Source organism: Triticum dicoccoides, chromosome 5B, assembly GCF_002162155.2.
Source record: "Triticum dicoccoides isolate Atlit2015 ecotype Zavitan chromosome 5B, WEW_v2.0, whole genome shotgun sequence".
NCBI classification, from domain to species: Eukaryota; Viridiplantae; Streptophyta; class Magnoliopsida; order Poales; family Poaceae; genus Triticum; species Triticum dicoccoides.
In genome coordinates this window covers 39,904,432-39,917,813 of record NC_041389.1, presented here as the reverse complement: position 1 = coordinate 39,917,813, position 13,382 = coordinate 39,904,432, and the positions used below count along the sequence as shown (strand labels likewise).

The following is a 13,382-nucleotide window of genomic DNA, read 5'->3' as shown; positions in this document are numbered from 1 at the left end:
GACCGGTGCAATTCGTAGCCGGTTAGCTAGCTACCCCGGCTAGCTACCAGTCTGTGAATCATACAAAAAATTTGTGTGCGAAGCTCCACACATATACACACTGATGCATGCCCCGGCTAGCTACCAGTCCACCACCTTTGGCAGTAAAAAGCTAGCTACCCCGCCCCGCGTGCACCACTGATGTGTGCCATCTATCCCACGGGCCAGGCTAGCTATTTCCATTTTTGCCTTACTATAGTTACTGCCCCAACAGCACCAATACACCTCCTCTGATGGACGGGTGCCTCGTCCACCATTTTCATCAGGTAGTTATCATAATCTACTAATAAGTCATTGCAAAAAAAAAACTACTAAAAATGCCAGGTAGTTCACGTCAAAATAAGTAATATAGTAATACACTAATAGCACAATATTTTTCAGAACAATTTAATTTACGTCGGATGCCATTTTAGGGTAAAAAGATCATCGACTAGGTTTTTGACCAGATCAAACACATTCATCAGATCATTTTTTTTGTCTTGGTCGTGCAATGGTAAACTAGTTGCCCTGTAGTTTGTTAGAATGATAAATTTTTTCTCTTTCGAGAAACACATTGCAAACGCAGAAATTACCGGTATATGTCGGCACACATAACTAATTCATCCCTAGCTAGTATTATGCCGACTCATACTACTGTTCCTCCTAAAGGGATCATTGGCACGCTGTTTCATTTTTTATGCCGGCTGTTTCGAACAATTAAGAACAGTCTAAGCACACATTCTTGCATGGCTTATCTTGTAAGACCAGGTGTGGACGGCCGTCCGGTTGCAACAAAGAGGATGGCCAAATTGTAGCTTAGTGAGCAGGCAATGTTGCATATATGATTCATGCCTAGATTCACGAGGCGCATTGGAAATGAGATTAAAGCATGACTTGCACTTTTTTTCTTTTGAAATGGAGGGAAAGTATTTGCCTCATCCATTAATTAAGCAGAAGTGAGTTGCCCAGTTAATTAATGAAAATCTGGGCAAAAACCGTCACAAACCGCTGAGCGGCACATACAGATAGCCCACACATACCTTTACAAAGAGAGCCTCATCGAGCTAGCACACAGATGTTATCGTCATCACGTTTCCCCAAGCAGGTGTCATCGCCATCCCTGATCTCCGAGTAAGCGACTCTGCCGTGCAGAAACACTGAAGGCCCGTGCCGGAATTCAGCCACTCGTGTCGAGGGCAGCGCAACTCCGAATCTGACGAAGATATTGCGAAGGGTAACTAAGCAAGGTTGGCGCCATGGAAGACCATAGAACGGACTACATGCTGCATGTCATCGTTTCCACAGGGCCCGCTACCGCACCTCCGTCTTTTTGACAACAAGCATGTCGACTAATCACACAAACTTAGCAAGGTTTGCAATTGTTTGATATACACACGCACGATTATTGTGGTAACTTGACCTCAAGCAAAGACCGGAGGTATTCTATGATCAATGGCAACAGGAATGTAGGGAATGGGATCCCTTCTTGCTTCGTGGCCACTTTAGAATGAAGGGACAGCAGGAGTATTTTGGAATATTTCATTGATGCCAAGTCTCACCGCATGCAATATAACACTCAGAGTCACACACTGTTTTTTATCTTATTTATGACCGAAGCTTGTCTTTATTAAACAAAATTCTCGTGCAAAAGGTCGTTTTGCACACATTAGGGCTTGATTGGCTTTGAACCTTTATTACTGTTTTTTCTTGTTTGGTATATTTATTTTCTGTCCAATTTTCCCTTTTGACTTCTTCTCTTCAATTAATGTTTTTTTACTACTTTTTCGAGTTGAATATTTTCCGCTATTATATGAAACATATATTCATACATGGAACACATATTGATAAATAGATGAAGATATTTAAAATGTAAAATTACATGTGTTTTTAAATTTTATGCATTAATATTTTAGGTTGAAGTAAGCATTTCATTTCATATAGATGAACTTTTTAAAAATATATAGGAAATCGTTTTAATGCATGAATATAATTGTTTTATGTGTGAAAAAACGTGATGGATATCCTATTTCATGTATATTAACATTTTTATTTGGGCCGGTGACTATTTTTCATTTTTCACAATGTATTTTTTTCCTTTTAAAAATTGTTTTTGACAATATTTTTCTCAACCTTTTGACTGACTAATTTTTTTTGTTATGAAAAAGATCCTAATAGGGTGCCACATGGCCGGCCTATTTAAGCCACTTCAGATGTTTCCCTGACTATTCATAACCACGGGCTGAGAATAAGAGACCTCACATATAGTGTACTAACATGGGCCGGTTCAGCGAGGCTCATTGCATGATATTGTATATTTTGGAACTATTGTGCTTAATATATTTAAAGATGTAAAAAGATTTTACAAAAGTGGATAATTAATATTCGCGTATAATGAAAATTCTCATGTAACATATAAAAAAGTGTTCATCCACATGAAATAAAAACGTTATCACATATTTGAAATATTCATGTGTACAAGAACTTTCATGTATTAAAATGTTTATATATTTTAAAAGCATAGGGCATAGACTTTCAAAAATATTGTACATGGACAAATAAAATTATGTAATATACCATTGGAAATATCTTTACAAGAAACTGAAAAGATGGAAGGGAAAATCAAACAATGGGGAAAAAGAAGAAAAGAAAAATGAACCGGTTTACACTAGTAGAAAAAGGACCTTATATGAGACACATTAGTCCCGGTTCGATTTTGGCCTGGTACTGATGTGAACATAGCTATCATAAAAATGTCTACAAATACTACACGACAAATTAATAACCAGGTACTTTCGCTTCTTCGTACACATGATTTATCGTACACATGATTTAACTGACATGAATACGATGCCACACTCATTATTTGTTTTATTTTAAATCATCAGGAATAAAGGAACCAAAAGACCAGTTAAACGAAATAACACTCTTTGCATCCACCGAACCATCAAGTGCACAAGGAGCGAAGGATTTGGAATTTACTTCATGGACCAAAATATCAACCAGTTCCTGCTCCACCACGTGCTTGCGTCAAGGTCCAGCAAGGTCGGCCCTGTACGGCCTTTGCGCAGTTCGAGGGTGGTTGACAGATGCCTTCGACCGGAGACAGTCCGGCTGGGATACAACAACGTACACAGGCGCATCTACGTTCAATAAATAGCGTCATCTGTTAGTGTTTAGACTCAGGTTTTATTTAGAGAAGTTTAGCTATTGCTACTTTTATTTGTCTTCGCTCGTAGCGGCTAGTGCGACCGTCAAGACATCTATCGGAAGCTCAATTTGTGAGATCTATTCATCTAGCATATCCGGAATTTCAGATTGCCTGGCTATTATTTTCTTGCATGTTCTTCGATTTGCTTGCAGGAAAATCCTTCGTGGATAGGTCGATCGCGCCGTTGGCTCGGTCGATAACGCCGTGGAGTTGGTTCAGCGATTGCCGTGGATATCAGTCGTGTACGGTTCTCCCTGTACGGTTGGTAGCCGGATCGTGAGGGTCAAGTCCCAGCCAAAATCGTAGTTATCTCCCTCTCATCGAAAGATGGGTCCCCAGTTCACATCAGGTACTAATGGTACCATTGGTACCGATTCGAACGGCTATGCATTAGTGCCGGTTCGTGCCACGAACCGGTATTAAAGGGGTGGTGGCAGGCTGGCGTCAGGCCGGGGCCCCACGAGCCCCTTTAGTCCCAGTTTGTGGCACAAACCGGTACTAAAGGGCCAACCTTTAGTACCGGTTCGTGCCACGAACCGGCACTAAAGGGGTCTAACCTATAGTCCCGGTTGGAGACACAAACCGGGACTATAGGGCAATTTTCTAACTTGGAAAAATCATAACTAAATCATCCTAATTCAGAAAAATACATATAATATATCAAAATTTGCAAAACAAAAAGATTGATTCGCTGAAACAACAAGTTTTCCGTTTCAAATTTTTTTTAAAATCTCAAAATTCCAAACGGAAAATAGAGTTTTTGGACGTTTTAGACGTTTTTAGCGTTTAGTGCTAGGGTTTAGATTTCAGAGTTTAGGGTTAGGTTTTATGATTTAAACCCTTAGTTTTTACTGTTTAGCATAGAGTTTCCGACGTTTTAAGTCCCGGGTTTAGGGTTTAAGACAATTTTTAAAATGACAAAATTGTAAAAGGAAAAAAAGATATGCTCTAATTTATGTTTTTTAAAATTTTGGTTAAATCTTGTCAAACCGGTCAAACAATTGATTCAAGAAATATAGAGTGTTACTAAATAATTACGCAATAATATTAGTGTTACTAAATAAGTATCTCAGTTTTTTCAAATTTTGGTGTAATCTGGTCAAACTATGGTCAAACTACTTATTCAAAAAATATTAGTGTTACTACATAATTATTGTTTTTTAGAATAATAGTTTCAAACTCAAACAGTGAAATGTGTGACTTCATGCCCAAGCTAAACTCCCGAGGGTTAATAGGATTCACATCTTACTATTGTCAAGAAAACAACAAGTGCAGACTTGGAAATAAGGGAGAATAGAACCTGAAAGTTAAGTATGCTCAGGCTGGAGTAGTGAGTGGATGGGTGACCAGCCGGGAAGTTAGACGATTTGGAATAAGTGATCCACACTCGAGCAGTTAAGATGGGTGATTAGAGACTAAATCATCAAATAATTCAGAAAATTGAAAATAAAAAAATCAATTTTTTTCCAAAATTTTCAAAACAAAAAAAAAACCTTTAGTACCGGTTGGTTTTACCAACCGGTACTAAAGGTCCCCCATACCACGACGCGAGCTCACGCCACGTGGTGGGCCTTTAGTGGCGGTTCGTGCTAAACCGGTACTAAGGGGGGGGGGGCTTTAGTCTCCACCCTTTAGTGCCGGTTCTGCCGGTTGCAGAACCGGCACTAAAGGCCCTTATGAACCGGTAATAAAGCCCCGTTTTATACTAGTGTTAAAAGATTGTCAAAACAAATAAAACCCGGCGAATGGACACACACCCTTTTGGAGGCAGATTATGGAGGACTCAACTTCGAGGCTATGTGGTCTAATTGTTTGTATATAGAACCTCGGTGTGTTAAATAAACTATGGATCATATAAGAGGGTGAAGGCCCAACTCACCCAATATCTCCTTAGGCTCCGTTCGGACTAGAGGCAGAGAAATCCTAGGAAAAATAACATGTGAAGGAATTGAGTTGCATAGAGCTTGGAAACCATGTAGTCTGAAAGTAGGAGATGGGATAAGGGCATCTCCAAGGCCTTCCAAAAAAATTGGATAACCCAAATGACGGTGGATAGCGGGGTGGCCATCCAACCCTATGCACCAACTATCCGCCCCTTCTAAAAAAAAATCAAATGTCTGCCATGCAGTCTCAGCTTGAATCATCGGTCGATAGAAATTCAACCATACATTTAAATATCAATAAAAGCACCGGATGCTCAATAGGTTTTTAAAAGTCACCGATCCCAATTTTGACAAATTCCTCAGCCTTCATCTCAAGTTTTCCCTCCTCAAGGCTGAACTTCTTGATCGACGCATGCTACTATCCCAGATGGACCCCTCCTCGAGCTTCATACAACAATGCGTCAAAGTGTAGGGCCTGGTCCACCGTCCTTTGGTGCATTGTGGCAGCCTGTGTCGGCTATATAATGATGTGATCATCAAGTTGCAACAATGCGTCAAAGTCCCTCGGTGTAGCTCCTCTCGGTGACGAGGCGGCTCCATCGCTGCACCTTCTGGTAGCGATCCCCTACCCCCCGCCGGTTCAAGGCGGTGTCATCCTGGTGTTGCCCGGGCTGTCAAACATGATGTTACATTGGTACGTGATATTGGCACATATACACCTGAGCCGCACTTGGAGGTAGTTAGGATAGATATAGATGAGTTGTTTCTTTCTTTCCAAGTTCTATCTTCTTCCTGAATATCTCCTGTATCTAAACTATATTGTATGCGCTGTACGGGATGTGCGCCCCGATATATTAACACGTACCCATCGGCCTCAACAGGCAAGACGTTTCCAGCTAATCACACATGGTAGTCAGAGCTATCCTTTTCCCATCGAAGCTCCCTGCAAACTCCATCTAGCCCTAGCCATGTCTTCCACCTCCGGCGCATCCCAAACCAATCTCAGTGGCCTAGTTACCGAGAAGTTAATCTGCACAAATTATGTGCTATGGCGCACGCAAGTCATCCCCCAGCTGCGCGGCGCCGGTGTCTACGGCTACGTCGACGGCACCCAGCCGGAGCCGGAGAAACTCCTCGTCACCGCCAAGGATGGCAAGGAGGTCTCATCATCGTCCAACCCTCTCCACCCAATCTGGGTCCGGAAGGATCAGCAGGTTCTGGGGTACCTGCTGAACAACCTGACGCGTGAGGTGCTGCTCACGGTGACCACGGTCACCACCGCGCGCGCTATGGACGACGCTCGCTGGGATGTTTTCGTCCCAGTCTGCCATCCGCATCAACAACATACGCATGTCTCTCATCAACGCGCAGAAGGGGAACCTCTCCGTCGCCTCCTACTTCGCCGCCATGCGTGGCTACGCCGACGAGCTGGCTGCCGCAGGCAAGGCGATCCCCGACGACGAACTCGCCTCCTACATCATCCACGGGCTCGACGTCGACTATCAGCCCCTTGTCTCTGCCCTCGACGCTCGCGTAACTGGGGTAACCCTTGATGAACTTTTTGCCATGTTATCCAACTTCGATCAGCGCATGGCTCACTTCCAAGGGGCCGGCGGCGGCGGCTTCAAATCATCCGCGAACGCGGCCACTCGTGGGCGGGGCGGCGGCTCTCGCTCCCGTGGCTCCTCTCGCAACAAGGGCAGGTCCAGTGGTGGCGGCAACCGTGGCGCCACGCCACCCCAATCTGGTGTCCGAGGCCGCCGCGGACGTGGTGCTGGTGGCGGCGACAGGAACCGTCCGGACATCCCTCGGTGCCAGATCTGCGGCAAGCTCGGGCATACAGCAAAGGATTGCTGGTACAGGTATGAGGAGGACGACTACGACTCCCAAGATGAAGAAAAGGTCGGTGCGGCGGCTGATGGTTCATATGGTGTCAACACGAACTGGTACGTCGACAGTGGTGCTACCAACCACATCACCAACGATCTCGAGAAAGTAACCATGAAGGATAAGTATCGTGGCAAGGATCAAATCCACACTGCCAGTGGAGAAGGTATGAGTATAAGTCACTTTGGTCATTCAATATTTCATACCCCTCATCGCAATATCCATCTTAGAAAATTTTTGCTTGTTCCTAGCGCCAACAAGAGTCTTCTTTCTGTCCATAGAATTGCCCTTGATAATCATGTATTTCTTGAATTTCACCCTTACTTCTTTTTGATCAAGGATCAGGAAACGAGGACAGTTCTCTATCGAGGTAGATGCGTTGGCGGCCTCTATCCATTGATCCCGGAGTTTAGAAGACCAAATAAATATGCTTGTGGTGCTATCAAGCTTTCATCCACACGATGGCATGATCGTTTAGGACATGTATTTTTTTTCTTTAGTTGAAAAATTGCTTAGGAAAAATAATCTCACGTGTGTTGGTGAGCGTCATAATGAGACAATTTGTGATTCATGTCAGAAAGCTAAAAGTCATCAGTTGCCTTACCCTATTTCCAGCAGTGTCTCTACCAAACCATTACAATTGATTTTTTTTCTGATGTTTGGGGTCCTGCCCCTACCTCTGTTGGCAGACATTCCTATTATGTTAGCTTCATCGATGATTTTAGCAAATTTTATTGGATCTATCTTTTAAAGAAACGATCCGATGTGTTTCAAGTGTTCAAAAATTTTCAAGCACTCGTTGAGAGAAAATTTGACAGCAAAATCATCGCTGTCCAGTCAGACTGGGGAGGGGAATACGAAAAGTTAAACTCCTTCTTCCAAACACTTGGTGTCTCACATCAAGTGTCATGTCCTCATGCTCAACAACAAAACGGGTCAGCTGAACGCAAGCATCGACACATTGTCGAAGTTGGCCTTGCTCTTCTAGCTGGTGCCTCCATGCCTCTCAAATTCTGGGATGAAGCGTTTTTAACCGCAGTTCATATCATCAACATGCTCCTTAGTCGTGTTATTCACAATGAAACTCCGGTAGAACGACTTCTCCACACCAAACCAGACTATAAGTCCTTTCGCGTATTTGGGTGTGCATGTTGGCCCAACCTTCGTCCCTACAACAATCGAAAGCTCATGTTTCGATCAAAACAGTGTGTCTTCCTTGGTTATAGTGCACATCATAAAGGGTTCAAGTGCTTAGATGTTTCCACCGGGCGAGTATACATCTCCCGTGATGTCGTTTTTGATGAAACCAAGTTTCCATTCGCCGATCTTCACCCCAACGCCGGTGCACTACTTCGAGAAGAAATTCTCCTCCTACCCCCTCATCTCACTAATTTTGATAAAGGGGGACTAATATTGATGATCATTCACTGACTAACTCATCTAATGTCGTGCATGAGCTTTGTGTTGATGAAACATGAGACAATTGTGAAGAAAATAATCAAAACAGTGAAAAATCTGGGCCATATTTCATGTGTCCCGTGGCAGGAGACAACGCGCCAGGGAACAGATCCTCCTCGGGATCGGCAGCGCAGCAGCAGACCAGATCCTCCTCGGGATCGGCAGCGCAGCAGCGGACCAGATCTTCCTCGGGATCCGGTGGTGCAGGAACGCCAGGCATAGGCGCGTGCGCCGCCCCGCCAGATTCGCGCGCCTCCATGACAGACACGCGGGCCAGCCCCGACATGCGGGTCCCTCCAGGCGGCACGCGGTACGCGCCCATCCCGTCACGTATCAGCGGCGCCAATCTGTGCGGGCCAGTGCGGACGCGGATCCCGGAGCCGGTCCCACTGGCGCTGATCAACCGACCGATGCACAGACCCGCGCCACAGCGTCATCATCACGCAATGATGAGCGAGCCCCCGCCGCGGGATCTTCTGCGCCAATCCATGACGAGGCGCCTCAGCCAGCGGCCACAGAAGATCGGCCATCCTTGCACGCACTGGAGCTGCTACTGCAACTGCTGCTGGGTCTGCGGCAGGATCCCCCTCGGGATCTATTGCTGATCCATCCATGCAGCCCGCTGGATCCTCTATGGCTGTGGATTCCGTTGCACCTCCATCATGACGAACACGGCTTCAACAAGGGTTAATTCAACCTTTTAATTATAAACATGTAACCAAATATGGTTTGGTCTGTTCCACAGGAGAACCAGATGAGCCAGCAACCCTTGATGCAGCACTTCGTGATGATAAGTGGAAGAAGGCAATGAATGAAGAATACATGGCATTAAAGAAAAACAAGACTTGGCACTTGGTTCCTCCACAGCAAGGTAAAAACTTGATTGATTGCACATGGGTTTTCAGGATCAAGAGGAGATCTAATGGAACTATTGATCGCTAGAAGCCTAGACTAGATGCAAAAGGCTTCAAACAGCGGTATGGTATAGACTATGAGGATACGTTTAGTCCTGTTGTAAAAGCAGCCACTATTCGTCTCGTTTTTCCATTGCTGTTTTCAGGGGATGGAGTCTCGGGCAGCTTGATGTACAGAACGCATTTCTCCATGGTGTTCTGGAAGAGAAAGTGTATATGAAACAACCTCCTGGGTTTGAAAGTAAGAAAACTCCCTCCTATGTGTGCAAACTTGATAAAGCTTTATATGGATTGAAGCAAGCTCAAAGGGCGTGGTACTCACGTCTTTGTCATAAGATGCAAACACTTGGATTTATTCCCTCTAAGTCAGACACATCATTGTTCATTTATAACAGATCCAATACATGCATATTTGTTCTCATCTATGTTGATGATATAATTGTAACCAGTTCATCTGATGAAGCAATTAGAGGACTGTTAAAAGACTTGAGTGCGGACTTTGCATTAAAGGACCTTGGAGACTTGCACTATTTTCTTGGGATTGAGGTAAAGAAGCATTCGAATGGACTTCACCTCTCTCAAGCTAAGTATGCAACTGATCTGGTTAAAAAGGCAGGACTGCAAGGTTGTAAACCTTCTCTCACACTACTATCAAGCTCAGAAAAATTGTCACTTATGAAAGGTAAACTTTTGAGTCAGGAAGATAGCACAAAATATAGAAGTCTAGTAGGAGCTCTTCAGTACTTGACTCTTACCAGGCCTGATCTTTCATTTGCTGTCAACAAAGTTTGCCAATTTCTGCATGCACCTACCACTGTTCACTTGACAGCTGCAAAATGTATCAGTAGATATGTTAAACATACTCTGAGTATAGGTCTGAATTTCAGCAAGTCATCTTCTACTCTTGTCAGTGCATTCTCTGACTCTGATTGGGCAGGCTGCCAGGATGACCGGCGCTCCACGGGAGGCTTTGCAGTATTTTTTGGACCTAACCTGATATCATGGTGTGCACGCAAACAGGCTACTGTCTCTAGGTCAAGCACTGAGGCAGAGTACAAGGCACTAGCAAATGCCACAGCTGAAATCATTTGGGTTCAGCCTATGTTGAAAGAGCTTGGTGTAAAGAGCAAACAAGCTTCATGCTTGTGATGTGATAACCTTGGTGGTACTTACCTTTCTGCTAATCCCGTGTTCCATGCCAGAACAAAGCATATAGAGATAGATTTTCATTTTGTCAGAGAGAGAGTTGCTCAAAGACAACTTGGCATTTGGTTTGTGCATTCTAAAGATCAAATTGCGGATTCACAAAGCCCCTGCCTACAAAGAGCTTTGGAAACTTCAAGCATAATCTCAACTTTGTGATTAAGGGAAGGTGTCAAACAGGGCGGAGGACCCGGTAGGGCGAGGTCAGGCACCCGCCCTACCTTGATTTAGCGCAAAACTATTTATATTGGTACGCTGCGTCGCTGCGTACGCATGCATCGAGTCGTGCATGCATCGCTGGATGGCTCGAAAGGCCGGAAAGAAAAGAAAAGGAAGGAAACGAGGGTCGTCTGGTCCGCTGGTGAGGCTTTGGCTGACTTACTTAGGCCTAGTCGTGGTACTGTTATGTGACTTAATTGGGCCTAGTCCTGCTACTTTATGGTCATTCTACGTTAGCTAATGGACGAGGCAGCGATACAGAATTGCATTCCGTTGATCAGAACGAAGAGGCATCGAACGCAGTCACCACACGCACTGCAGATGGCGGTGGTTGGGCAGCGGGCAGGCGAAGGCTACAGCGTAGGCAGCAGATGAGAACTGAGAACTAGCAGCATTGCTGGTGGCCGGTGCTGGGTGGCGCGGTGAGCAGCGGTTGCCGGTGCTGGATTCGCCACACCTTAATTTTTTTTCGTCCTCCGCCACTGGTGTCAAACATGATGTTACATTGGTACGTGATATTGACGCATATGCACTTGAGCCGCATCTGGAGGTAGTTAGGATAGATATAGATGAGTTGTTTCTTTCTCTCCAAGTTCTATCTTCTTTCTGAATATCTCCTATATCTAAACTACATTGTATGCGCTGTACGGGATGTGCGCCCCGCTATATTAACACGTACCCGTCGGCCTCAACAGGCAAGACGTTTTCAGCTAATCGCACACGGGCAACACCCATGCCGGGGTTTAGGACGGATCCGCAGGGTGGCCACCGCAGCTCGCCGGGCATCTGGTCAAATCCGTTGTCGCCCGCATGCCGCAGGTCGCAGGAGATCTGGTCAGGAGAGAGGAATGGGGGAGCTGAGAAATGGACGACGCGAGAGATTATGCCTCGTTGCCCGTTCGTGTGGTTCGGGTGGTACCTCTGCATTCTCAGGAGAACGTAAGCACCTACAGTGATGTGCAGGTGGAGCACCGCACCTACGACACTCCGAAGCACAACAGCCATGCAGCACGTATGGTCACGAGCACAGACTCTGCTGAGAATGCAGAGGTACGGCGATGTGCAAGACAGGCTGAGCTCCGTTTGTTTGTTAGGACCTTTTGGGAGCCGGAAGTGCACGTACGGATGCTGTTCTCCAGACCAATTAAAACGGAGCCACGACGTACGTCACCAAGATCTCAACGGAGGTTCAGCTCAGGTCAGGTCACTCCCCAAAGAACGCCTAGGAATTGATGCATATATAAAACCACAGATGTTTCATAGCACATACGTACTCCAAAGAGTGACCACGGTCAATCCAAAGTAATTACATATCCCATCTGGGCACTCGAGTAGTAAGTACTAGTAACGAGTAGTATCGTCAATCTAGCAAATTGACACTGCGACAGCAGCTACATATCGTCAATCTACGCCGCCTCACGTCCCATGACGAGGACCAGGAAGCAGAGGAGGTCGACCACCGCCAAGAAGGCTATGATCAGGGTCCAGCCGATCACCGCGAAGAGGGACCCTGGGTCGGCGGCGTAGAGGAGGACGGTGGCGCGGGCGTACAAGCTGTGGCCGACGATGGCGAGAGCGAGCGCGAGGTAGGCGAGGGCGCGGCGGACCCGGCGGTAGCGGCATGGGAGATGCAGCGCCAGCGCCGCCGCGGCCGCCTGTGCCGTGCCGCACCACAGCATCCCGATCCAGCCAGCGCTTTCCGCGGCGGCGTTGGCTGCCTCAACGGCCCCCGCGTCCGTCAGCTCGACGCACCGCAGAACGAGCGAGGACTGCAGATGGACAACAAAATTGGCGCATGAGCGATCGATCGGAAGGGAATGTCCAGCATCCAGGCAGGGTAGTTAGTTAGCTACGTACCGGGCTGCAGGGAACGGGGAGGTGGTAGTGGTCGAGAGTCTGGGTTACTGCAAAGACGACGAGGAAGAAGCAGGCGGTGGAGAGTGTCCACTGGCTGACCAGCCGGACAGTATCCGGGCACGGAGACGCCGTCTTCTTCTTGCCCACAGTCAGAGGCAGCGGAGGCATCTTGCCGTCCTTGTCCATGGATCTAGCCTTCTTTTGCGGGGCGTCCATGGATCCAATCCAAGCTAGCAACAAGAACAACAGCGCGGGGTTAGTTGGCTCTTCTCTGTCGCAAAAGAAGAAATCAGTCCATCTCAACTAATCTCGAGAGGAAAGGAAAGGGAAGAAGGCCGGCCGGCCGGGGACTCACCGTCGCTGGTCGGATGTGGGAGCTGCTTCCTCGCTGGCTGCTGGTGGGATGCGGGAGGGGATCGTGTTGAAGCATGGAGGTGTCCGGCCGAAGGGCAGCTTAAATAGCCGAGCGACGCAGCGAGGAGCTGCACAGGCGTGCCGAGCCTGAGCTGCACCTACGCACGCATACGATGACTTGTCATCGATCCAAGGAAACTACGGCGAAGTTGCCACAGAGCGCGTTTACCCTCTTTGGCAATGCATGCAGTGGCCCGGATTCTTAACTTCTTTGCACCTGCACACATACAAATGCATACATTGGCCCAAAAAGCTGCACGGTTATTTTCAACCAGCATAACATGTGACGCGCGTGTACTTGGTGCACTAGCAGCGCGAGCT

At 46.5% G+C, this 13,382-nt stretch overlaps 1 protein-coding gene across 1 annotated transcript; it reads right to left on the bottom strand.

Moving 5' to 3' along the window:
* Positions 1-11,994: 11,994 nt before the first annotated feature.
* On the bottom strand, positions 11,995-13,069 carry LOC119305104. The gene is made up of 3 exons (XM_037581715.1): positions 13,003-13,069; positions 12,648-12,877; positions 11,995-12,559 (listed from the first exon to the last, which is right to left on the bottom strand). The coding sequence occupies exons 2-3, from the start codon at positions 12,861-12,863 to the stop codon at positions 12,197-12,199; spliced, it is 579 nt and encodes a 192-aa protein (XP_037437612.1). The 5' UTR covers positions 12,864-12,877; positions 13,003-13,069; the 3' UTR covers positions 11,995-12,196.
* Between the last annotated feature and the right edge of the window lie 313 nt (positions 13,070-13,382).

Bases quoted from the DNA above. Each gene is read 5' to 3' on its own strand.
- LOC119305104 (XM_037581715.1), bottom strand. From the start codon at position 12,863: ATGGACGCCCCGCAAAAGAAGGCTAGATCCATGGACAAGGACGGCAAG. The intron at 12,560-12,647 runs GTACGTAGCTAA...GTCCATCTGCAG, and splicing joins TCCCCGTTCCCTGCAGCCCG to TCCTCGCTCGTTCTGCGGTG.